Source organism: Harpia harpyja, chromosome 7, assembly GCF_026419915.1.
Source record: "Harpia harpyja isolate bHarHar1 chromosome 7, bHarHar1 primary haplotype, whole genome shotgun sequence".
In the NCBI taxonomy this organism is placed as follows: Eukaryota; Metazoa; Chordata; class Aves; order Accipitriformes; family Accipitridae; genus Harpia; species Harpia harpyja.
The window spans coordinates 14,234,271-14,261,280 of NC_068946.1; the positions used below are offsets into that span (position 1 = coordinate 14,234,271).

Here is a 27,010-nt window from a genome sequence, read left to right on the forward strand (position 1 = left end):
AGTTTCCTGCTGCCTTGTGCCACCTTCCCAAGGAGGTGATGCAGTTTTTGAGTATGGTTTGTGCTGCTGCAGGATCTTCAGGGGCACTGAAAGAAATGGCTCCCTACGATGCTAGCAGGATCTTTGCTGGGTTGGTGCTAAGCACAGCCCTTTCTTGCTCTGTGTACAACACAGAAAGCCTGGTCTATTGCTGCTGTTTTCTGCTGTTAAGTCAACAAACCAACTCCTGGATTTCTGTAGGTGGTGATTACTGTCACAAATTAACTGAAGTTCTTCAAGTTTAGTGCTGTTGCAGCCGCTCTTACTCAGCGGCAGTGTTATGAAGCAAGGCCCAGATGTGTTTGGTAGCGAGTATGCTCAAAACTTTGTGTCTTGTCTTCATTCTGTGATGAAGAGGCCACACACAGTTAGGTATGTTTGAATATAGTGTTAGATATCCTGCTGACTAACTGATCCTTCCAGTGGACTGGAACAGAAATGGGCTACCATGATCTGCATTTGCATTTCAGTTTTTCCTCACCTACTTGATGTAAATGAGCCTCCCAAAATAAATTATTTTCCATATGGATTCTGTTGTGCACTTCTCCTACCCAAGACTGATTTTTCTGTTTGAATCTAATGGCAATGCTTTGGTTGGGAGAGAATTTTGTTTCCTTATTTATTTCCCCCAACTCTTACTTGCTGTCAGATCCTGGTGGAGGCTGAAGGATGCATTTGAGTGAAGGCTGCCTCTCATAGGATTTTTAGCTTGGAGGCATAATCAAAGGAGGAGGGAGAGGACTAGAAACGAACAGCAGGGTATTTATTCTGATTGCACGTGGTAGGTATGAAATGCTTTGTTGGGGGTTGTACTCGCCTATCTTTCTATAGGGCTTTTCTTCATCCCTGTGCAGAAGTCAGTGCTATGCACCGCACTGAAGACAGGCTGCTGCCTCATCTGCTCCCTGTGCCTTGAACGCATCATTTGATGATGGGCTTAATCATAATTGTGAATGAAATCTTAGCGTTAGGAAGAAAACTTCTTTCTTGAAGCTCCACAAAACCTACAAACTTGTGACAGAGAACAGTAATCTGAGTTTTTACATTATAAATTATCAAACCTAGCATAATGCAGAAGAGCTTATGTTGATGTATGTATTGATGTAATTTCAGGGCAAAGTATAGCTCTGTTACTGGCTACAGTATACCTTGAAGAAGATGGCCTTGTAAGTTGAAATCTTCATGAGCACATACTATGAATTGTTGAAAATAAGAGACTTCTACTATGCAATTTTATGAGTAATCCATGCTGGTTTTGGGTGGATTTACACAGATTACATGGTCTTGTTCACCTCTGTGCCTGTATGTGGGTATCTTTTGCTGATGTTTCCTGTAGTAGGTTATGCTTTGTAAACAGAAATAGGTGGTGATGAATCCGATTCTTGTGTGTGGTTCGTGACACTGCAAGTGTAAAGAGAGGTGGTGTTCTGTTTGGGGGGGTAGGGTGTCAAATCCTCAGTGCAGAAAGCTTGCACACACATGAAAAAACAAAGCACAATCTATTCTTTTGATGAGGAGGTGAATGGTGTGAATCCCTTTTGGGCAATAGTGGGCTGATCTTTGTGAACTGGCTGGTAACCTGGGGGTGGTGGTGTGGGGCAGTTGGGAGAGCGCTGCAGTGAGTGCCCAGAGGTCGGCAGTGGTCCTGGATGGCAGACATATAGCTAGTACCAGTCTTCTGTGACCATCAGACTGAAGTGTCCTTGCGTCAATTATTAACAGTATTAGAAATCTCAGCTGAATTCAGTTTGGCACTGAAACTGTGTTGCTTCTGGTCTTTGCTGTAAAAATGCTGGTCTAAAAATAAACTGACATACAGGGATGCTGAAAGCACGGGAGCAAATGAAGAACTTGTGCACAGAACATAAGGCAGAGCGCTTGACTGATTGCGGAGATGGTATCACAAAGTAATGCTCACCATGGCGTGAGTGAGGTCAAGGCAGGAAAGTTTTGCACAAGGTAGTAATTCCATTGTAAGAGGAGAAGGAAGTAAGAAAGCTGAGACTGAGATAGATATTGACCTCTTCTGTAAGCCTACTGGTGGCTGGACTGCCACACTTCAAAGGGTATGTACCATAAAAGCCCAAATAGCAACTGGGTGAGGAATATTACACTCCAGATATGAAATCCTGTAGTGTAACAGCTAAACCAGGCTGTGCTTGTGCAGGTCCTGTTAGAAATTGGAGTTAGGACTGCATAGACAGTATAAAAAAAAATCACATTCATGTTTAATTAGGTATTTACCCCATTTAAAATGGCAGAAAACTCAAGCAACTTGAGATGTGGCCATCTAATGCTAGAAATGAGAGCATCTTTGCATGGGGCTTATCTCCCTTCCTTGTGAGAAGGATATCCAGTTATTGTATACTTCCCATTCCTAGATCTTCCCAAGTGCCATTATGAATGACATTCCCCACATTCTTTCCTTTGCTGGAAGGAGCTGATCAAGCCGTGAGGCTTGGAGGCACACTGGAAGCTGAGAGATAGCCTAAGGACCTAGAGTCTGAGCTTTCTCTTCCCTCTTCCAGGGGTATTCCCAGTGTGGTAACCCCCAATCTGAGAAGTTTGGTACAGACATCTGATCCTTCTTGCTGCCTTTTTGCCCCAGTAAGAAAAATCTTCAGTGTCTACATTCACTAGAGCAACTTTTAAGAGGAGCATGTTAGGCTATATTTAAATAAAAGGAAAAAAAAAAAAAAGGCAGCATATTCTTGGCAGTAATTTAGACTTTCATTGTAAACTGTCTACATTCCCTGGGGGATGAGGTCTCCTTTTGTGAAAATCTGTTCTGGATTCAGTATGTTTGACAATTTCTCTATATGACTACCTTCAGTTTTGGTGGTGTAAATGAGCAGACAAATGTGTGTGCTTCTAAGTACTCAGATTGTTTTTTTTTTTTTTTTTTTAAATAAATCAAAGTAACCTCTTAAGTATACCGGGGACTGATGAAGCTTGCATTCCTAGTATTGCAACACAAGGTGTTCTCTGTTCTAGACTGTAAATATTTATCTCTTGTCAAAGCAGAGCAGTTACTATTGGGAACTGATCTGGCATGCAAAAAGGTTTTCCTTAAGGAATTTGTTTCCTTTTATTTACAGTGTTATCGTATATTTAAATTCCAGGGCCTCAGTGTATAGCTCTGAGGCTCGCTCTTAACACTGGCAACAAAAATCTAAATTATCACAGCCTCTGAATACAGATAAGTGAATTCTGAGCATATGCTGTAGCCAACCAGCAAGTGTGGGTGTGAAATTCAAGCAAACGTAGGACAAGGTACTAATGTTTTCCTGCAGCTACAGGAGGACTACTAAATGACAAAGACTGCAAGCCGTGTCACTGGGTGCTTTCTGGGCAGTAGGGAATTAGCTTGGGGTGGCTGTGATGGAAGGAGCACGTATTGAGCACAGGTGTTTCACGGTCTGGCATTTTGCAATCACTTGTCTCTTCTCCTCCTCTTTGTGTGGCTCTTCTCTCCTAGAGCAGGCCCTCACGAATCCTTTCTGTGTCTCCATTTAGCCTCCCTGCCAGCAAACATGCTTTGTCATAACCTTTCTTCAGGAGCTTCAGTGCTGTAAGTTCTGCTGAGTGATCGCTTGTTAAATTGCTGTTATGTTTACCACAGGTATGGAGAGATCTAGAGATGGTTTCCTGCAAGTGGTAATATCTGAATCCTCACTGCTGGCTACAGGTCCTGCTTTTGGAGAGTTGTAGGTTGCTTTAATCTCTCTGCAGTGGCTTACGTTTCTGGGTAAATTGTTATATTGTGCCATATGTGGGAGGCTCATTCAGCCTGGAAAGGTCTGATTTTTCTTTTTTACATCTTCCGAGCTTTTGTACGTACTTGGTTTTTGATACGAGCGATTGCTGAAGTTCTCTGTGCTTGTTAGGTAGCCGACTTCCCCGTGTGTTCTGTCTTGGAAGAGAAGCCAAGGGCTGTCAAGCAGGTGTCCTAGTTGGAGTACATTTCCCCCCCCCCTTTTAGGAAGCAGCCTCATTGAATGAAATAAGTTACTGAAGCTGAGTTCAGTCCCTGCCATAGTAGGGAAGAGCTGCTTTTGTTCTTGCTTATAAATGTGCAAAATGCATGGCTCGGGCTATATCCAACACTGGCCTTTGAGCTTGTGTCTCTGATTCAGAGGTGGTAGGCAGATAAGCTGAAGTGAAAATAAAAAGAAATGCTTTCTTTGGCTCTGGTGTTTTAATGTGTATATATTTATTTCACATATATAAATAATTTATATATAAAATATATTTCATATTGTCATATATATATATATTTCTGCTTGGTGTGTGTCTCAAAACTTCAGGGACAACAGATGGATGTCCAAGTATTGCCTTTTTGAAACAGCTCTCCTGAGTTTTATCATCTGCTATCAAGTCACGTAAACTTTAGTTCTTGCTCTGTAATATCTGTCTTCAGGGATGCATTGGTCAATACAGCCTTTATTTTCTCCTCTCTCTGAAGTCTTGTGTGAAATTTGCTGTTTGTGGCTTCGGGGCAACAAGCTCTTTCCTGGTTTGTGGAAGGGTTTGTAGCTGGTAGTTGATGGAGCTTTGTCAGGGTGGTTTACAGCTTTATGCAGAGTCTTTTTTACAGTACTTCCAAATTAGTGTACTAAAAGGTAAATGTCCATAGTTATTCATAAATACTGTGATATTCAAAGTGGAGACGTTTTTTGAATAGAAACCTTTTTTTCAGTAATTCTTTGAGAAGTAAAGCTGTCTTGGTCAAAGGGAACTGCTCTGTATAGTTCCATGCTGGACTTGTCTCTCTTGCTTTAATGCAATATATTTTAGCAGAATTGAAGTTGATTTTGAATGTTACTGGCTTCCTGCACTCTTGGTAGAAATGGCTGCCTGTTTGCATGTTTACTGGCTTCTGTGTATCTAGATATGTCAGCAGTCTCTGCTGCTTTTCACTTGATCTTATCTCCCCATTCCATTTCAGGAAAAAATTCTTACAATCTCCTCTCCCTGCCCCCCCCAACCTTGGAGTGTGCTTTGCATGCAGAGTGTTTTGAGGTAACAGAGAGTCATGTTTGCTTTGCAGTGGCTGCATACTGTTGCTTGAATTTAAAACTGTTGCTGAAATGTAAATTTTCAGAGACTACTAAAATCCAAAGGAGTTATTTGTCTTTTGTAGTGCACCATAGCTAGCTTTGCATTTTCACTGACTTCCTACAGAGGACCACAGTGTTAGCTAGTGGTGGTTGCTAGCATTGGCTATCAGACCATTTTGTTTCCTTTGGCATAATGTAACCTATTAATCATTATGTTCATGGTAACACAAGATGCATCCAGATTAACATTTAAAAACAACAAAACCAAAGATTTTGAAAGTATCTTGTATTCCTTCCTCTTCGTTTATTTTAGAGTGTTCAAAGTAGCAGGGGATAAAGTGAAAGGAGATTCTGCACAGCAGAGCTTTGGTGGCTAATGGCAGCTCATCTTGAAAGCTGAGCAATTCCTCCTGGTGTGGTAGCTGAAACTGTTAGCATGAAGGTTTCAGGAGGATATGTAGGAGTGTGCAAAGGTGCAAAATCCCCAAACCCAGAAGAGTGAATTAAAGACCCTGAAATTTGGGCTGTGGTGTTTTAAAAATAGAGAGAGAAGGCTGAAGAGGGACAAAACCAGGTTTAAATTACTTCCCTCTTTCAGTGTAGGAATAAAGCAATGTCTTACAGGGAAGAATATTGTGTCTATGCTGTTTAGTGTGTAAAGCCATAAATGGCGGTATAAATTTTAATCTAGATCATAGAAAGTTAACAGAATGTGAATCCTTGCCTAGCTGAGCTAGGGCTCTAAGGCTTCCTTGAGGATACTGAATTGAAGCGTGTCTTTTCAACTGGTGACTGACAGTGTTTTAAAACCTACCTTAAAAAACAAACAAACAAACAAAACCTATGGCAGATAACTGTATCAGTCCTTGAAATATGTCCTGGGTTTTGTGGCTTTACAATCCAGTTTTCTTATTTCAAGGAACAATTCCAATTTGTCTTGCTGTGTTCGTGTTGTGCTAACAGGCAAAATGGGCTATATAAAGTGTGGTGTAAATCAGAGTGAAGGAAGAGCTCCATTTACTTTGAGTTAAATAACAGCCCTGGTGTTGGAAGCAACACCTGGTAAGTAAACTTTCAAAAGTTTGATGGCCTCTGTCTCTCTAAAGGTAACCTGCAAGTACTTCTTTAAAGGGCTTTGTCCTTTTTTGCTTTGATGGTGTTATAAAACAAATAAATAAAAACCAAGCTCAAACCCCCTCAAGTATGAGTAATGTCAGTTGTTCCTTCCTTGCTTTTCTTGCTTGTCAGCTGCAAGCTTGAACTATTTGACCAAAGTTTCTAGTTTTTATTAAAAGGTGATGTTTGTCATTAAAATTTAACCCTACTTAGAGGGGTACCACACAGGAATTTACATTTTTCTGATGATTGAGTTAATTTTCTGTTCTGGCCATGTTTGTGGCTCTAGAGTGTGACTTGTAATTTAAAAAAGGAGCAAGTGGAAAACCTGGAACCCCCGCGAATATAAACGCATACACATATGTTTAGCTTCCCATGGGGATTGCTAACCCTTCGGTTACCAGCAGACTCATGCTTGAAGTCTCAGCAGCTTTGGCAGATAAGCCAGGGGCTGAGCAGTGTGCCCAGGACTGCCCTGCATCCTGAGGGGTGATCCCGTGTGCTTCAGGCAGGACCCACGAGCAGCAGGATGGTCCTTGGGGAGCTGGCTGTGCTGCCTGCTGTGCATTTCCTGCATGATAAACCTCAGCCTGAAAGCAGCGTGTTTTACCAGAGGTGGTTCTCTGGATTTTTCCAAAAGGAAAAAAACCTGCTAACTAACAAGTTATGTATAATTTAAAGAAAAAAATTCTAGCTACCATTTAAAGTTTTTTACATGGCAAAAATAACTGTTGACTTAGCTTTTAGTACTCCATCAGTTACCTGAATTTTGGTGTTTGACTGCCAGGTGTGTCATGCTGTTACAGGTGTCTGCATCACTGTTCATATGGCGATGATGAGAAGAGAAAAGGTTTTCGCAACAAATAAAAAAAAGTTATATTGCACTTTAAAGGCAAAGTTGTATTTTTTTTTTTCTGTTCAATGCAGTATCCTTTATGCTCATATGTAAAATTTGGGTTTAGGTGACGCTGCGGTTAAGATCCTTTGAGCAAGAAGGTACGTGACTACATAATACACTACAATTACACACTGTGACAAGTTTTTAGCAGCTTAGGAAAAGAGAGGCATGTTAAAAGAAGAAAAGGAAGAGTGACACCACAAGTTCATTTAGGGCTGGGGTCTGGATCACTGTGTTGCTGTGGGAAGTGCAGTGTTTTGGTAATGGTATTAGCATTCAGTGTAAGACAGAAGTAGTAAAACATATAAAAATGTAAACTTTGGATCCCATGATGCTAGCTCTTGTGGGTGAGGGTGTGCTGTTGTCTGATGAGCTGGGCAATAGCCAGAGTCAAGAGTGCTTACATGAGGTCTCCACGCTTTCCTGCAGTGTTATTTTGGCAAGCACAGCCCTGTTTCTGTGGGGCATGCTCGTAGGAGGTGGAGTTGAGGAGTGAAAGGGGATGTGTGTATGAATGGTGGTAGCTGGCAGTTGGTTCCTGCCAGTGGCATAATAGGCTGCAGTAATAGGTGTTTTTTGTAGGGGGTGTGTGTCATTCTAGATTTAGAAAATGGCATCGGATTGTTCTCAAGCAAGTTAGCTTTTCAAAGGTTGACAATAAGTGTATAAGCCACTTAACTGGGGCATGAAAAAATGTAATAAAGAACCAAGCTAAGTGGTTCTTCCCAGAGAGTGTGGCTGGACAAGGCTTGGTGAGCAGGCACGGGTGTGTAGAGGGACCCTCCTGTCTGTAAGGAAGGTGAGCTTGTGTGCTGGATATGGGGAGATGGAGGTGGTGGAGCAGGTCTGAGATCTTCAGGGGGTGAGCCAGTCCAGCCTCTGAAGCAGTGGGAGAGTCCAGGAGGAAGTTTGCATCATGCTGTATGAGTCTTAACTGATTTCAGTCTGTGCTGTTAGCATGTTAGCATGATAACACTTGCTGGTTTTTTTTTTCTTTTTTTCTTTTTTCCCTGTGCCAAAAAAATTTGGGTATCCGGGTATTTTGCAGATTAAAATGCACAAACCATTGTAATATCTCTCTGTGTCACTGTTTTGCAGCAAACAGCAGAGGGCTAAATGTCCACTTGAAAATGATGCAACTTGTTTGTGGAGACCTTGAGGCATGTTTCTTTCCAAGAGCATGACAAAGGTCAGAACTTAAAAAGTACGGTGGTGGTAAGTGTGAATGGCAGCACGGTTAACATCGTGCGGTGAGCACGGAGTATTTGAGAACATGCATAATTAAGTTTCTGGTTAAACTTCATGCTGGTTAAAACTAGCATTGCAATGTAGTCAGTTCCAAAAGAAACTTGGGGAAATGTTTTACTGGACAAAAGAATTGCATGAGTTATGTGACAGGGTTGCTTTAGTGTTCAGACTAAATTATTTTCTCTTGGTAATCAGATAGCATTCAATTAAAAAAAAAAAACAAAACTAGACTAACCTTAAACAAAGTTTGTTCTTTAAAAAAAAGTCAATAGTCTTTTTCCAAGTTAATGAAGTAATTAACAATGATTGACGACACGTATTCAGCTGTTTTATGATGGTAGACCAGATGGGTTAGGCACAGCTAGTGACCAGTAATTTTGATTCTTTGTCAGAACGAACAAGAAGTTCAGATGTGGGCTGTAACAGCTGAAGTACATGAATAGAAAAGGTAGATGTTTTTCTCTCTGCCTTCCCCTACCTATATACGAGGATTTGAAAAACAACCCCAGGTAAAGAATTGTGGGTTGTTCATTTTTAGCAGTTGAGAAGGCTGAGCTAGAGTGAAAATGTGGTTGGCAAGCTGAAAGTTTCAGTTGTTTCCCAAAACTAATTACAGAAAGGTGTCGTTATACCTTTTTTTGGCTATATCAAGCTGTTCTGAAAGAGAAAGGAAGATTGTATGTGTGTGCACAAGCAGGTGAAGAAAATAAGACTTGGTTTGAAAGCTGCATTACTGAGCAAGTCTACAGAAGAATGGTGAACTTTATATCATGATCTCATTTTTTCCCCTTTGGTGTCTGCTATGCTAGCAGTGTGGAGGGAGAGGATTTGTCAAATGCTGTTGGTACAGCACACTGAAGACGGGTGTTGGCAAAGTAGAGAGATCTCGATGCTGCTGAAATGCTTTAATGGGATTTTAGTATAGGGATACAATGGTAAGTTTTAAAATGTTGGAATATATTACAAGCTGCTGAAACTTTAATTTGCACAAATTGGGGGTATCTTAATATGTTGTTGAAGTGTTGTGTTTAGACCATGGGCATCGATAGGAAGCTTCAGCTGTTCTGGAGTTTGCATGGGAATGCTTCAGTCAGTGACACGAGCTTGCTGTCTGCTGGTCACACAAACTCTTCTTGGCACTGAAAATGTTGTTAGGGGGCTTTTGATTGAAAAGAATATACCGCTTTTTTATCACTTCTCAGTCAAGTAGTTAAAAGGAGTTTTGATTTTTGTGCTTCTGAATTATTGTAGCTAGGGTGATCTACAAGGAAGGAATGAAGAAATGAGACGGCTGTTGGCCATAAACTCACAGTATTCATTTACCTTCTGTCAAGCGCTACTTTCAGCTATCTGATTTGAACTCTTTCAAATGCAGAAATACTAGGATGGAGGAAAAAACATAGGATAGGGGAAGAAGACGGCTTCAGAAAAAGCCAAGACGGTAGATTTTTATAGGTAACTCTGTCCAATTTGTACTGACTCCTCCAAGGCTTCAGTAGCAGCTGGAACAGGCTCCCGAGGCAGACTTTTATCCTTTCTCCCTCCCACGCGGATCCATCTGTGAGACTGCTTGTTCTTGCTGCTCTTGCTGAGAAACTGGATCGAGCTCAGAAGCATCCTGCTCTTTCAGACCCTCTGCCAGAGTCTTGCTAGTCAAGGAGTGCTCTGTAGTCCTGCAAATCTACATATTCCCAGGTTTTACACAGTTAGTTGCATTTCTGAATCTGCAGCTCTTCTACGAGCTGTGTTCCTGCTTGACTAAAAAAATTTTTCCAAGCTGTTGACCACATTAAATTGGAGCTCCTACAGAGTGAACATGAGGTGGTATTTTCAGATTTGCTCAGGTTCCTAAAGATGATCTTTTGTTCATAGTCTTGGATTACGCATTGGAGAATTTAGATCTACTTGTCATCCACTTGGTTGTTCCCAAAGCCTTGGTTTTTTGCTTCTATGTGTATTTGAGATATCTGCAATGCTGCTTCGACAGCAATACTCGTCGAGGTCTAAAAAGAGAGGACATAGCAGCAGATCCCCTCTTCAGCTACCCAGTAGTATTGCTATCGGTGTGAAATCTGTGGAGGTAGAAATAACATTGGTACTCTTGTGGACTCCTAGCAATGAAGGAGAAGGGGCACAAAAACTTTTGGGGTTTCATGGTGACCACGAGAAGACCTAAGGTTTTTCTTTTTAGGACATGGAGGCACCTTCAGCTTTCAAACCAGCTGTAACTGTTGATCAAGGTGGTGATTTGCAAAAGGCTCTATAGATGTACCATGAAGGATTTTGTGCAGAATATGCATATTCTGCCAAGTTGCCCTTGGTTTAAAGCTTAGTGAGGAAAACTTGCAGACTTCTGCTAGGGGCAAGCTCTAATAGTGGCAGGTATGTATGTGTTAATTTAACATTGAAATGGGTGAAGAAGTCTTCATTTCTACTGAAATACTGGTGCCCCCCGTGTTTTCAGTTTGGGCTAGTGTCTCCGCATTTGGATTTACACGACTAAAGTGCAACGGCTGCCACCAGAGATCAGTTTGAGCAGCTGACTTCACTTGGAGACACAACTGAAAAGAGCCTGGGAAAGGCAGCCTTACTTAAGGAATCTGTGTGCTGTGGACATTAGTAGTGGAGTGTTTCTTGACAAAAAGAAGCAAAAGGGTATGAAACTGTAGAAGGCAATTTTTCTTGATTATTTTTATTGAGAATTTCTCTTACACATAATTAGATTAATTATTTCTATATAGGTTTGCTACCCTTGAATAGCTGTGGATTAGTTCTGTGTCAATAAAGTAGCTCACAGTTAGTTAATAGTGTCTTGCCATTTGTGGCTGTTGTTCATTTTGTTTTCTTTTAAAGTCTGAGGGTGAATTCAGTGCGTGTATAGCACTGCTTATATTGCAAAGTCTTGCTTAACAAGCCACTGCCTGAAATAATAGCAGGATTGCTCCAAAAGCAACTACCAGGGACGGTCTAGCAATATATAATAGCCTTCCCTGAAGGAAATGCGTAAATACAGAGTAGATATTGGTTATTCTTGAATTCTTAATGCACATATACTGTAATTTAACACTTAGGACAAATGTAGTTAGAGATTGAATCTCTTTCTGAACATTATACCATACAAAACTTGTCACAAAGTTAAAATGTTTAGTGCGAGCATATAAGCAATAAATCTTTACAGCATGTATTTGAAAGTGGAAGTTTAAGGGAGAGATGGAAACACAGTATATGTTCTCCTCTAGGCTGTCATGTGAGAATAGCACTTGTAATGGCTGGCATTGAAATGTCAGCATTTACTAAACAAATGTACTGTGTTTTAATTCCTTGAAGTACTGGGTAATGCTTCTGTATTTCTTAGATGGTTAGTATATTTGAATCATTGTGTTGAGCTTTTGATCTTAACGGTAGGTGCCTTTGGTTTTGCTACTGCAAGATAGGAATATGGAAACCAAGTTGAGCAGGGATACCCTAGTAATAAGGGCTAGGCTGATCAGTCTGGATCTGTACTAACTGTGACATGTATGTACCTAATATACTATTAGTGAGAAGCTATTTGTAACAGCTGCTGTATTAGGTTGGGTTTTCTGTTTAATTATTAGTTATACAGTTCTAACTGTAATGAAGACTTCAGGTACTCAAACTGATTTTGTTCTCTGTTCTTCTTAAATGTGGATACTCAAGTGCCATGCAGGTGCTTCCACTTGCCAGTTCACCTGAGTATTTTCTTTAACTTAATGAATGCAGTTGAGTTGATTTGGTGACTGTAGGTTGGTGTGTAGGTGGGCTTTTGTCTTTAAACTTGATTGCCGTGTTCTCCAGCAGCATCCAAGAAGAGGCACTTTGGGAGACATTTCACAACAGGACATGCCTGTGGTGATACTTCTCTGAAACACTCTCTTGTGAGCCAGTGACTTGTCTCACGGGTTTCCTGGCCTTGTGCAGAAGCACTTGGTGTTTGTCCTCTTTTCCAAGAAGTTTGTCCATTTGCTTTTGGAATTCAGGAAAGCTTTTGCTTTTTCCAGCACTCCAAGTCAGAGTTTCTTAGTGAAGCTAAGAAGGAGCATGTAACGCTCCCTGCTTCAGCTTGCCACCCAAAGTATCTTTTCTGATACCTTCCCTCCCTTCTGTGTCCACCCAACCTCTCTCCCTGAAAAAGAATGAGAAAAACTTCTTGCTCTGAAAGAAATAGATGGAAAACAGAGTGATTGGTGACTTCTCTGTATTAATCGTGATTCTGCATCACTGTAATATCCTTAAGTCACCTCTGTCTGGGCCGAAGACTTATAATCTGCTTCACCTGTATGAAGAATTTGTACCACACCTATGATAATTTTTTTTTTCTTGCCCTTCTTTTGAAACTCATATACTGTATACTTGGAAATGGAGGCGGAGTGTCCAGATTTGCCCCAAATGTTCATGACTGTGGAGGAACTGGGCTAGTACAGCAGCAAATTTGGTGTTCTATTTTTATTTTTTATTACTGTCATGGTATTCTACTCGATCTTCTGTCCACAGCTGAGCATCAAGCTGATAGTATATTTTACAGTGCAGCCTGTTACTCCTGCAGTATGTGTTTAGAGACAGAAACCCTGTCTTCAGAGACTTTAAACTCTGAGAGGATGTCTGAGGCTTGCAAATAAGTTTTCTGGGAGAGGACTGTTTTGAGTATTGTTGAAAGTGTAGGAAAACCAGCACTTCTCTAAGTGGGCAATGCTTGTGAAAATTGGTCTCCCAGGACAGATTCAGTAAAGCTGTATTCTGCTTGAGAAGCAGGAGTTGAAGTGATGTTGTCAAAAGGTTGTGTGAGTCCTCAGGACTACCACCACTGCTTTTGTCATCTTGCAAAGTGGTGGCTCTGGAGACACGGTCCCTAGAGAGACAAATCAGCCTGGGAGACTGTTTCACACTGCCTTTGCTCTAAATAAAGATGCAGTAAATCTTTTTGTGGTCACAGTAAATTATTATTGTTTTCAAACAGCTGTATGCCTCTTCCTTGTCCTCTCCTTTCATATAAGATCCTATATTGGCAGTATTTTATAAACAACCCCTGAAAAGCAAAGGCATTTTTTTTTTTCCTCTGGGTAAGGTTTGGGATCTATTGTCAAAGGAGAGATTTAATCAATAAGCTCCAAGAGAGGCACTGCCTCTCATTAGGTCTGTGAGTCTGTGCAAAGCATGCACATGCTGCAGCATCAGCTCACTCACAGGCTGCATGTTACAAGTAGGAATCCAGGCAAGCATCACGATGGTGTTGTCATCATCTGACGTGGACATGTGGGATTAAACTTAATGCTGTTTGCCTGTTAATGCGGCAAGGAATCTCATACCTTGGTAGATTTTGGGGGGAAAAAAAAATTGTTAGGTATTTAATCTGCAGTGTCAGGCAGAAGGATCGGTTATAATGCTTTTTGGAAAATTACTGTTTCCATGGCTCTTGGAGACCAAACCCTGTGGTGTTGGAGCACTGCTAAAGCAATGCCAGGATGCAGAAGGCGTTGTCCTAGCATCCCTTCTGCTGTTGTCTTCACAGAGCTGGCTTCCTTGTCCTGCTAAAAGGCAGTGTCTTCTGCAAAGCTTTTAAAATTCAGGGGTCTGAAAGGCAGAGTGGCTTTCTCTGGACCTAGAAATAAACATCAAAGCACAGCAATCTGGATAGTATGCGTATGACTTCCACCGTGTTTTGATGCATTGAGTCAGCAGGCAGTTAGGTTTTGTTTAACTGAAGTTTTCAAGTGATCTTGTCAGCTGGCTGTAGTGTTGCTGTCTGGAGGTGTTGATGGTATGCGTCTGAGAGGGCCTCCAGATGAAGTGAGGTGATCGATAGCTGGGTATTCTGAAGCAATCAGACTGACTTGACCTAAAACAGTCTTGAAACTTCACCCTTAGGCCAAGATTTTAATCTTGGCTGAAGTACTGTAGCAATTTAAGCCCTGAAAAATAGAGCTTTGTAAATAAAGCTGTATTATAACTTTAATTACTGCACATCTGTACTTGTGACTAGTAGAGAGGCATATCTGGAATAGGCTGAGGGGAGGAAGGTGAACATTCATACTGTCAAAACATTTGTATGGCGGAACTGTAAGATTCCTGCTACTTAAAAAAAAAAAAAAAATCAGTAGCTGCAAGATATATGGAAACAGGCTTGGAAAACTGTTGGATTACTTACATTTTCTAGTTCACATGCAGTTCTGTTTCTTAATGGTTGGCTAGATGCCCAGTGGGGAAAAAGTGGTCTTGGAAAGTGTGTGGAGGGAATAGTGTAGAACTGAGTTGTGGAGCTGTCATGTGTGTGGTTTTGGGGGGCAAGCCTGGTCCTGCTGTTGGAGAGGAAGAAGGTGAGGGACCTTCTGTTTTACAGAGGTGTTAAACAGTTTTGTGTTTAGAGCCATATGCTTTCTGCCTATATGCATTATTCCTGTGTATAGGTGGTTTGTTGCCACATGTGATGACCCAGCCTGTTGATGCATGTGCCACTGTTTTCTTTGCAGCTTCTGGAAGAAGCAGTTGAAGTCTCATGAAACTATTTTAAGCAGATGCATCCCTTCCTTGACATAAATGATGAAATATCTGCCTGCTGTACTGCTGAGGACTGAGTGTGTTGTGTGATGCACTCGCTGGCAGGAGATGAGTAAGAGAAGAGCTAAAATGACCAATAGTAACTTTAATCTAGGGAAAGGTGTATAGTAAGGAATGGCGGTTTGTTGAGGCACCACAACAACTGAAAAACAAGGAGCCTTTGCTGAGGCTGCAGCCCCTCAGTCTATCTCTTACTGTATGGTGACTGCAGATATGGAAGCTCTTATCAGCTGGTGACAAGGAGGTGACAGTATTCTCAGGCCGTGGCTACTTTCTGAACCAGGGATGTGATGAGGATACAGCTGCAGATGCAACAGCCCGCGTGGTTTATAGGGAACATGTGCTGTCAGGCATACCCTGGTAGAAGTAGGCTGAAATAAATAGGCATTAATTTGCTCTTTGTGCTCCTATTCCAGAGTTTTTTAAAAATCCAGCAGGGACCAGACTGAACAATTCTCCTGTGAGGCAGAAATCTTGATGATACCAGTCCTGTTTGTTACACCTGATTAAGAGTGTGTGTTTTACACACCTGCTTGTTTTAGCCTACAATTCTGCTCAGTCTTTCTGCCCTGTAGTCTGAAATGTGCAGTGCCATCCACCGTCTTGTTGTGGATGCTCTTCGACCGCCCTTTGCTCTGCGCCTAGGGAAGGACTCCACGTGGAGTGCCAAAGCTGGCATGGTCAGTATGCCACTGCTTGTTGTCTGCCAAGAAAATTCACCTAGCCGGCAGGCAATCCTGGGGCTCGCTCGGAGACAGCAGGCAGGCTAAGTGAAACACTCCTGTGGCAGCAGTCATCCATCTCTTTTTTGCATGCTGGACCCCAGTGAGTTTGACCTGAGCACGTGTGCAGCGAAGCCTGCTGTGCCCGTGATCGCGCTCCCCCCGAAAAAGAGAGGTGAGCGACCTGTCTGGCCAAAATAGTTGGTTATGAAGTTACTCATGAGAGGATCGTGCTGCTATAAACAAACACATACTCATCCCCATCATGTACGGCATGTGTCTGTGTTAGTAGTGGGCAGGCTGCCCAAGCAGCTGATCCCAGCCACGACCCAGTCCTTGCCCGTGGCTGAAGAGCTTGCGAGGAGTGTGCCTCTGGACGATGTGTGGGGTGGACTCGCTGTTCTTACGGCCGAGATGTGCAGGCCAGAGGTGATCGCCCTTGTCCTGGAAGGCAGTGGAGTAGAAGTAAAACAAGCTCTGTGTTTTGTTGGCTTTTTGTTGTTGTTGTTTGTTTGTTTTGTTTTAAAAGAGAAAATTTGCTTGGAAAACCCTATAGACCTCCAAACATCCTAGGCATAGGGGTAGGCAGCATTTTGCATCTCCTAATTTGAGAAATGTTTTTGTGAGATAGTGGCAAAATGACAAATTTATGTAAGAATTGCTGCAAATAGGGGTCTGAAAACGGCTCTTGACCACTTTGGAAATGGCTCATTGGACTGCATTGAGATCCATGCAAGTGTAACTGAGAATAAGATTTTGGTGGTGAAATAAGTTGGGAAATGATTGCTGTTTGTATCTTAGGAAGGTCTGTTTTACTTAGGCTTTACTCAGTCTTCTAAAAGAAATGTAGGAAACAAAAAAAAAAAGTATAGGTGAACTGAATCTGTAGCTTGTCCAATCAGAGCATGGTTATTTTGTTGTCTCTTCTCTTCCCAGGCACTAGTGTTACTAAACATGCAGAAGCTTAATATTTTGGGTCTTATGCCTGACTGAATTTAGACAGACGTTTGGGGAATAGGTAAACTGGTGGTGCTGTTAAATGGATTTGCTGCTAATGTTTCAGTCCAGTTTCTTCCAGAAATTCATACACATTTTCTCACTGTTCATGCTTTGTCCTTCATTCTTGCATTGTGAAAATTAGTAGACTGAAATCTGTTAACTTAATTCCAAATCCTTCTTGTCTACAGCTGAGATTGCTTATGCTATGACATTACCTGCTGTTTTTATTGGAAAAGAATGATGTTAATATTTTGCTAATGCCTGGTCTAAGTTGACCTGACTCTCTTCAACAGGATGTGCAAATTAATGGAACTGGAAGATCTTGAACATTTGGGATAGCAGAGACCTGCAGGGATTAGAAATTACACTTAAGTAATTTTCTCCTGAATTTGACGCATAACATGAAAGAGCATTCCAGGTCTCTAAAAATGCAAGACAGGCAGAGGAACTTGGAGAGTAGTAGTGCTGAGACACTTGGGGTAGAGAGAAACAGCCAATTAAAGAAGTTTTTTAATGAAATACAGCAAGGAAGACCTCTTTGTTCAACAGCGTCTGCTTGGGCATTATTCTGCAAACCAGGGAAGTACCTTTATAAAGCAGGGCCCATCATAAGTGATGGTGGTGGTATTTAAGTCTTAGACCTGGTTTTGCTGCCTTATTGGAAAGGAACACAAATATCTGAGCATGATAAGAGCTCTTTCAAGAATGGATGAGACTACTTGGAATGTAATGGCACAGATAAATTGTGGACAGATGCTCATTGTGCAAGCGGCAATAGTAGTTACTATCATAATCATCCCCCGCCCAAGGAATATTGCTGTCTCTTTGCTGGAGGTCACCACACCCTCAGAGCTGCTGGTGGAGCAGTTTGGGGTAAGTGCTCCGTGCTCTGCTTTAAGCAGAGTCAGCTGGATTAATTTAGATGGGTTAACTAGTTGGCTTCTGCCAGCAGGCTGACTTCATGTCTGAAGTGGGTTAGGGAGTGTTGGGTATAAGCTGTTCTTGCTAGCCAAGCTGTGAGGGCCGAAATGCCTTGTCAGGGCAGGGAGGAACTCCTCTGGGTACCAGCTGTCTGTTCACGTCATCCTCAGTATCCAGGAGAGGTTATCTGTTGGGAACCTGAATGCTGATGACTTTTTCTGTGCAAAGAAGGGAAATAACCTGTGGTTGTGAAATACTTTGCATAAAGGACACAATTTGGTTTAATCTGTTTCAGTAGCTTTAGCTGGCAGCATGTATCAGTGGCAGGTCTCTCTATGTATAGTAAAACAGAGCAATCTCCCTGAGATACCCTGCCTGTAAAACATGGCTATTTAGAAGTACTGGATGCCACTTGGTATAGTGCCAAAAAACCCCCGAACACCCAAAACTGAACTTCAGGACACCTTGCAGCAGGTTCTTTTGGTGTAAGTATCGCTGGTTGCATCAGAGACACCATCTGTGGGCGTCTCTGAGGTTGGGGTTTCTATAAGCTAGGGTATCTACTGCTTTTATATTTTTATTTGGGGGGCAGGGGTACACTAGTTTGCTAATTCAGTGGTTGTTTTTTTTTTTCCTCTCTCCTCTTCTTCCCTCTAATATACAGCTTAAAAATAATGGAGAACTGTGGATTTTTTTTCCCCTGGGGCAGTACGAAGTTGCTTCTTAATAGTCTTCTGGAGGCTTGGGTAGAGTGGGAGTGGAATTGATTGTGTGGTTTTTTTCCTTCCTGCTCCAAGACCACTTCTTGGCACTGAGGAATTTTTCTTGAGACTTCTTTGGGGAACAGATGCGTGAAGTACAGTTACCATTCATACATACGGCTTTTAAAATATGGAAGCTGTTGGACTGAAGTGGCTTCATATGGTGCTGTTGGAGGATGAGAATTAACATGCGAGTTTGGGTTTTTAAGACTTCAATGTGTAGTTGAAAAGTTGGGGGGGGTTTAATTGTTTTTTTTATGATGATAAATATTGATCTGCATTTTTATGGTTATGAATCAAAATTACATCTATAAGTCTGAAAATTACTCTCTCTGCAACCTTTAATGCTTAAAATAGTATCCTAGTTTAATCTTTTTTTCTGGGGATAAATGTGTTACATAATGTGTAATTTAAATGGTTGTAAATCTTAATTCTCTAATATAGACATCTTTTTCTTTATTTGCAGGTTCCCATTTTGAAAGCCATTAGAAGATATTCTGCCACCCTATTGGATTACTCCCTATATAACTCAGCATGTCACTGTGCCCTGGATTTTATAAGGTGGCCATGATTTAATCTCCACTTCCAATTTCTATGTATTGGTGAAGCATTGGAGCTCGTTAGAGCTGCTGTTACTTGCGTGGAAACTGATCCGTCTCAAATTCCTTCTCCAAAGGACTAGACATTGCTAGCAATGAGCTCCCAAAGCCATCCAGGTAAGGGCAAAACCACTTCAAATGTAGTAACGACAGCAAAACACCATGTGTTTGCTGCATGAACAGGCTTTTTATTGTGTTGAAATGATAGTCCAGTTCCTCTCCCTGTACTATTACTTTGTTTAAAACTGAGACTTTGCATGAAGATGGAAAATTGTGTTGCTGTTACCAGAGTTCCAAGGAAATCTTGCCATTTTAGCTTTCTGACTGTTGTATTACATATCACTGAAAGTTGTAGGTATTTTGTGAGATGTTAACCAGATGTTTAATTTGTTAAATCTATGCTGATAAGTCTTAACGGTATGTAGTGTGCCTCTAAGGAATGGTCATAGTTCTGCTGGTGTGCCTTAATTGATACTTCAGAAAACTCTTTGACTTTTAAAGTACTTTTTAGTAGGAAAGGATAGTTTTGCTGGAAAGAGAGTCAATTGATCCATCTCAATGTTGCCTGGGGGATTATCCCTAATGTGTCTTGTAATTTAAGACATCTGATTCATCACTACAAAATTGTGTATTTCTGTCAAGAGGATCTGTAGATACCCAGTTACCTGCTTTCTAGCTTAAAGTGATCTCATACATTTGTATTTGGTGAGTTTCAGGTTAACTTTGTGTTAGGCAGAGCTTTGTGAACTTGTGCTTTGGAAGAAGAATTTTAATTGTGCTCTGATATGCCTGCTTTGACTGTTTAAGTTTGTGGTAGAGAAAATGACTGCTGGGAAGCAAGTAATGCAACAACGACAAGGCACGTGAAAGTACTTATTTAACTATGCCTTTGAGAGATTACTTTTATGACTTCAGTTTAATCAGTTTTGGGCTAACAGTCAAATAAGACTGAAGTATTAAAAGCCAACAAACAGCTCCTAAGATTTAAGGAACTGTATATTTGTGGGACGAAGAATTTTATATTTGCTTCAGAACTAACTCTAGCAGCCCATTTGTATTTCTGAGGCTGGGAGCAAGAAATGCTGCAGTAAATAGGGATGCTGCAGTTTACAAGCAGCAGCGCTGAAAATCTGACCCTTGCGTAGGAACTGATGAGTTTATAAGTCTCTAAAATTATCAGTGTTATCAAAAAGAAAAAAATCTGGCTTCTACTTCCATAATGTAGCAGCCTCTTAGATTTTAAAACTTGCTTCTGGTATTATGGGGAGTTGGAAAACTAAGTATATTTGTGTGAGTAGAGTGCACACAGGTATTCACCTGCGACACATTTCTTGCAACGTGATGTTTTTCAAGAGATCTGTTCTTCAAAGAAGTGGATAGTTGTTATTTGAATACTTTCCTGTCTCAAATGTGAGTGAGACTGAGGAGCTAACGACTGCCTGCTTTTTTCTCATTATGGTGGGATAGGTTAAATGCATACCTATACTTAAAAACCAACCAACAAACCTAACTTGATATTGCTTTACTTCTTAAGGAGCAGCTCTCCAGATATTTGGGAAGAGGGGATGTCCTCCTTAGTTGGGCTGTTCTGTTGATGCAGGAGTATTGGAAGCCTGCTGCTGCTTTGTCTTGTTTTCCTTTAATTCACCTGCTAACCCTTTTCTTTGTCTTTCCTCTTTTTACTGGTTCTGCTACTTTTACTCAAGTTCTCTGCTGATGATGTAGCAGGGAGTCATGTAGGAAGGGCTAATGAAAGAAAACAAGAAGCTCCTCGTGTAAGAAGTGTTTCTGTAATGCTAAAAATTGGTTTGAACCTACCTTTTCTAACTACCGTGTCTAGAGTGGTCCTTGTCGAGAAGGCTGGTCTAATGAAAACCCAGGGAAGTGGCAGCTTAGCTGGCTGGCTTTGGACATATGTGTGTTTTCCTGTGCTGCTGTTCTTAAACCTTCTTGGCCCTTGTCATGTAAGACCTTAGAGTGAGGTATGGGATGGCTCAATAAGAATTAAACTTGTGACTACTGTATGAGTGTTTGGTAGAAAATAAGACTACTAGTAGGGGAAAGTTTTTTTTTCTACTCTGGTAGTTAGCCCTTTCAAATTTAAAGAAACTATTGCAGTTTTATTATTTAGAAATACAGCTTAAACTTCCTATTAACTCTTGCAATGAAGGACAGGAGATAGCAACTCAAGGCCCATTGTCGACTTGTTCACTGGTGATCATTTAAAGGGTGAAAAACTTTCATAAAACTGAAAAGGTGGAGGAAATGGTCTTGTGCTATTTTTTTACAGAATGGTGTTCTGCAGGAAGGCTTTGTATGAAAATATTTTTGAATGGTATCAACTTCCACAAAGTCTGTCTTCTCACCAAATGCCGTTGAAAAATTCTCCCTGTGTCCTTCCTAGGTGTTGGGTTCTTATTTTGGTGGTATTTCCAAGCATGGGGTTGAAATTCTACAGTGTATCATGGTGGCTTTTTACCTCTGGCTTAGATGGTGGTATTCTTATTGCTTGTTTCTCTTTTAGAGTCAGTTTTATAATAATTGGTAAAAATATTTTCCAAACCTTTCCAAAGACAACATCTGGACTTCTCATGTCAGTTATGATAGCTATTTTGATTATACAGCTACAGGTAATTATTACTAATGATGTGCATTGTTTAAGGGAAGGCTCTGGCTTAACTCAAGAGCCTATTAAACCTTGCTTCAGTGGATACAAGCTTTCTTCTCTAATCTTCTCCAAACCTATCACTAATGGGATGTTTTGGGAACAGTGCCATAAAATTGTTGCAGCGTAGGTGAATGAAAGTGGTTTGGTTTTTTTTTTCTTCTACTCTGCAAAGCTCTCTGGTGAGAAAGGTTGGGTACTGAAGGCTTCTCACTGAACAAGGTGAAAAAATATGGAGGAGACTAAGTTGTTTAAAAAAAATATGACTTCCCTCCCCCTCCATTCTTCCCCCATCACTGCCACTTCTTTTATTATATTTTGGAGTAAACTTTCTCAGAGAATAAGAAATAACTTTTGGAGAAGTAAGAATACCCAGGTGGGAGAAGTTAATCCTCAAGGACTTCCAGTGGGTAAATCAATCTGTCCTGAGCCCTAGACATAAAGTAAAGACCTTGGACCTTTGTTTTCTGGGCCAAAGGCTCTCTCCACAGTCTCCTACTTGAGCTTTGGGTTAAGACCAGCAGCTCTTATGAACTTAACTAGCCACAAAAACACATGTGGGTGCGCTGTGTGCATGAGGAGCAGGAGAAGCAGTTAGGCTGCTGGTGTCCCTCTTGCCGCAAGCGCCGTGTGCCCATCATTGTGTGGTGCCCACTGCTCTGGAGGAACGACTGGCTCCTGGCAGGTGTCGGTAGGTTTTGTGGATTCCTGGGCAGGAATGGGAATCGCTTTGGGTGGAACTGCTGGTCAGGATGAAACGATCAGGGAAAGGGGCTGAAATTGGAAGGTGGGGTGGCAGGAGGATAGGCTTTCCCCTGCAGCAATGGGAGCAGGAGCCTACATAGACCTAGTCAAGACAAAGCTCAGAGGCATTGTGTGCCCTTTGGCTTTTGGCAGAGGAGTTGCCACTTCTTCCAGTGCTGGAACAAAGCTGAAAAAAATGCTGAAATTGTGCTATAAAAGATCAAGTTGCTGCAAAGTATAATTAAGAAAATTAGGCTAATTAAGATAACATTTAGGATTATGACAAAGCTTGGGGGGGCAGGGGAAAGAATGTTTAGTTTCACTTCTTAACCTGTTACGTTGCCCACAATTTAAACTTACCTTACGTAACCTGTGGTGCTGATGCTGCTCATCTTACCCAGGCTGGCTGGGCTGTAAGTATTTGTGGGGTTGTGGGTTTTTTGGCTCGGTTTTTTTTTTTTTTTTTTCCCTCTCTTACTGACCTTAAATGATTTCTTGCAGTCCCCTTCTACCTACCCCCTTAATTTTCAGTGGCTTGAGTTTCACTATCATTTTGTTCTTTAATCAGTAAAGATTGTTCTGCTGATACTAGTTATACATAAAGATTAGTTTAAAAAAACAAAACACTTAAAGTTAATCACTCAACTGATTTGTATTTGTTTAAAGTTCACTTTCCTTTGTAAAAGCTGAAAATCTCCATGTTCAATGAAGCATTTTGTTTATGAAATGTTATCTTACAGGAATTAGCCAGTCTGAATGCAAATGCTATATTCTTTCTTCAGAGCTACTCTTGCGGAGATGCAAATTTTATTTACATTTTGAAATGCTGAATGTTTGATAATTAGGAATATTGAAGTTTAAGAATGAGCTGCCTATCTGATATGGAAAAATCTGCAGCAGGATCATTAAGACTGAGAGGAGATATCAGAGAAGGCAGAAAGCTTCATGATCACACAACACTGGGAAAATGAGTTAGCAAGTCATGTGCTGTGATTTGCTAGATTGATAAGTACTTTTGTATGGTGTTTTATCTGCTGAGTGCGAGAAGCCACTCTCCTTTCATACTCCATGGCTCAATGAGGCATGGAAAGCTCTTTCATGCAGTACACATAAGAGCTTTCCCTGTTAGGCTCTCAAACATTTTGCACCATCCAATTAATATTTTATGTGTTCTCTTTTTAAAGATTAAGAAGTTTCTGTGGAGATGCGTTTCAAACTGGCTTTAAATGACACTGACCTACTTTCTGGCAGTAATGATTCTGTTTCTGTAAGTTATCTGGGGGTAAGAGCATTCTTCCCATAAACATAAGGACTAGAGGAGTAAATTCCAGTCCTCCTTTAGCAGGGCTGGGGCACAACTGATACTTGGTGGCTGTTGTCTGGAAGAACGTCTGGATACCGTGTATCCCTGCTTCCCCCTACCTGTCTGGTGCTCCAGTTCCTTATGTCTGGATTATACTAGACTGGGCATTCAGGCTCCTGTCTACAGGTAAAACATTACTAGTAGTGAGTACTGGTAGGACCTTATTGTCTCTGATGCTGTCTTTTCTCTACATGGAAATACAAAGATTTTGCCAGACCGGTCCTCTTCCCACACTGCCATGTGTGCTTCATGGGAAGCTGAAGTTTTGCAGAAAAGTTCAACTCTGGCAAGCACAGCAGAGGTAGCAGGAACTCCCTTGAAGGGATGCTGCTGCCTGTCCTTTACAACAGTAGTGTAAGCGCTGAGCGTCTGGAGTAGGAACTCAGTAGCAAGAGCTACTGCTGTGCCTTGAAGCTGTTGCCCTGAGCAGTCTGGTCCCGCAGGTTTGAGGAGGACTTTGAGGTTGGTTGAGAAGTAAACTGAGCAACAAGATCTGGCAGTAAGAAGCTTTGGTTAGAAGAGCTGAAACCCCTTGTGGATGGGAACTGGCCATGTCTCTGTTTACTTTTCTTTCTTCAACCCATGACAGGATACCTACTCCGCCTGCGTTCTGATTCTTATATATGTGTAAGCTGAGCCTGTCCTGGATTTCCTCTAAGAAGAACAGTATCATTTTGAGGACCTTGAAAGTTTTAAGGCTGCTACCATGAAACCTGTGAAGTTTTCACTTTCTGGAGCATCAAATAGTTGAGACTTTCTGTACAAGGTTTTTATTGTACCCTCAAAAGAGAAGAATTGTTTTGTGCTTCAACTGGGGGTTCAAGTTGAAGTTCCTTCTAGGTCAGTGTCCCTGCTAAGTACATTCCTCTCATTTCTACTTTTTCTTTAAATGCGGTTCTTGCACTTTGGAATTCTTTTAAAAGCTTGTTTCTAAAGTAAGTTTTTTAGCCTGTGATGTATCCTGCAGTGCAAAGATGAGAAGCAGGTACTTATGATGAGAGGCAGAGAACTCTGAATTATTTTGAATGAGGTACAGGGTAGGAAAAGGATATAAAAAAAGGTTGTACTTTTAAAGCCAGATGATAATGTTGGAGATAGTCCTTGGGACCTTGTGTCTCTATTTGGAAAGGAGAGAATCCTTTTTCTATACTGTTACTAGGTTTTTGTTGTTTGCTTTTGGTCAACTTCAGTTTGACCTGTATCTTATGTATATTTCCCCAAATTAAATTTGTTACTGGTATGTAACAAGGCATATATTTTCAGTGTTTATTTTAAATTATTCAGCTTGTTGTCTTCATGGCAGGCTCTCACACTGATGAGGCTTGTTTGTGTGCCTTTGATGTGGTCAGATCAATTAGGACAGAGCTGATGCTGAAGGAACATTTCAGTCATCCCACTGATTCTGAAAGTGATTCAAGAGCAGGGGCAGAAAATCCACTTACTTTCAGATGGATGTCAGCCATACACAGCGTTTTTCATCCTTTAAGTCTAGGAATTTGGCTGTCTGGCTGCCTGTGCATTGTCAGGTACTGCTTACCCTCATTGCAAATGAAAAAATACTGCCTTATTTTTGAGAGCTCTTGGTCAAAAGCTTTTGGAGTTGTTTTTTTTTTTTTAACAAGTTTTCATATTGTTGGTTTGGGGAGAAGAGTGGAGAAACAATTGTAATGAACGTTTCTTCTTTTAGTGTAGTTTTTAGTATTTTTTTTTTTTTTCATCCCTTAACATCTTTAGAAACTGACTTTACAGTCAGAAAATATCCAGGAGTGACTGAACATGGAGTACCAGATGCCTGACTGGAGAAGGAAAAATTGTGGATGTGTTAATTCTCCTGTCCTTCAGTAAAGGCTTGATAATCCCCATAGGTTGCAATATGCCATGAATTTCCCTGCACCCTTTGTTCTTTTCTATTTGGGCTGTTAAGCAAGAAGGGCCTTTGAAGTGCACTGACACCTGCAAGGTTTGAGGTACCAAGTGGAGTGGTCAAAAGTCCTGCTAAAGTGTGGAATGCTTTTCCTGGCCAAACTGTGATGGCAGAAATATATTATTACAAATAAATGAGAGTGATCTTACAGGTAATACCTATGAAATACAACACTGCATGGATTTTAGGGTAGCTTTATATGGCTGTTTTCTAGTTTTCATGAATTTGCGCTTAAGAACTTCAAAGATGCTCAGTGGGGTTAGATCTCAAATAATTGATCTAGCTAATTATCTGGTAGTGTTGCACAGTTACTGAGGTAGAATGAGCAGAGTTTAACCCTTTCTGCAGCTGTGCTTCAGAGTAAAACTGCAGCATCCGCTTTGGTTTTTAGCCCTTGTGGTAGTCTGGTTGAATGGAGACTCTGGCCGAATGGAGACTGGCCATTTGTGCAGTGTGTTGCTGTCATCTTTTCTATTCCTATTCTTTCTCTTTTCCTAATTTCTTGAATCATGGTACTTGCTTTCCTTTCCCTTGTCCATTGGTATTTGAGAGCTAAAGGCTGGCTGGGGCAGGGGCCATGGCTCCAGTGACTTCCTTGCAAGAAGAAAGCAGGCAAGTGAATCTCTCTTAGCATCTTTGATGTGCTAACTACTGAGAAATGGGACATACAATTCATTCTTCCTTTAAGAAAACTAAAATTGGTATATCAGCAGATCTTTTAAACATTTTGCTTCTGCAACCAAAATACTGTTGTTTTATCAGCTACTGAGAAAATCAGATGCTTTACCTGCAGTGCCCTTGTTTGCTTTGAAATACTCAACAGCTCTTGGTGTTCCCCTGGGAACTACTCTCACAGTTTGGCTAAATGATGCTTGATAGACTGATGTGCTGAAATGTTGAAGCAAATTTTTAGCCTTTCAAAAGGATGAAGCTAGTATTAAACTTTGCACCTATTGAAAGCTGAATTACATACAGAAAAATACTCGTGGGCTTTTTTGAGATCTTCCTGTCTCCCTGTGATCTCTCTAAAACTGAACTAGATCATGATTACTCAATATCTTCTTTCAAGCAAAAGAAATGTGTGCTGACTGTAACAATTTAGGGATTTGTCTTGAATTTCAATCATGATTCAATCTTAATTTTTTAGTGCTTAAAGAACAGATAAGTAGTATGTAAAAGTCCTTTAGGACTAGGCCAGATTCAGCAATGCCCTGGAAAGCTGCTGTCGCAGCTCATGAACCTTAAAGTATAGCCATACTCTGCATTCACCTGGCTCCATGGGTTACCGGCTCGCTGACTTCCCACCCATGCCACTGTCAGCCCAAGGGTAGAGTCCATATATCAAGACTGTAATTGGCAATATTTGCTAGTTAATACA

The 27,010-nt window shown here is 41.1% G+C and overlaps 1 protein-coding gene across 8 annotated transcripts in view; it reads left to right on the forward strand.

Annotated features, from left to right (window-relative positions):
• Positions 1-27,010, forward strand: part of HDAC4 (histone deacetylase 4) — a 265,136-nt gene that overhangs the window by 8,985 nt on the left and 229,141 nt on the right. For 7 of the 8 annotated variants that reach the window (XM_052791434.1, XM_052791431.1, XM_052791428.1 and 4 more), the window contains exon 2: positions 18,804-19,053. In XM_052791434.1, coding sequence (XP_052647394.1) covers positions 19,032-19,053 — 22 coding nt within the window. In that variant the 5' untranslated portion in view covers positions 18,804-19,031. The remainder of the gene's footprint in view (positions 1-18,803; positions 19,054-27,010) is intronic. The other variant, XM_052791430.1, reaches the window with a different exon arrangement.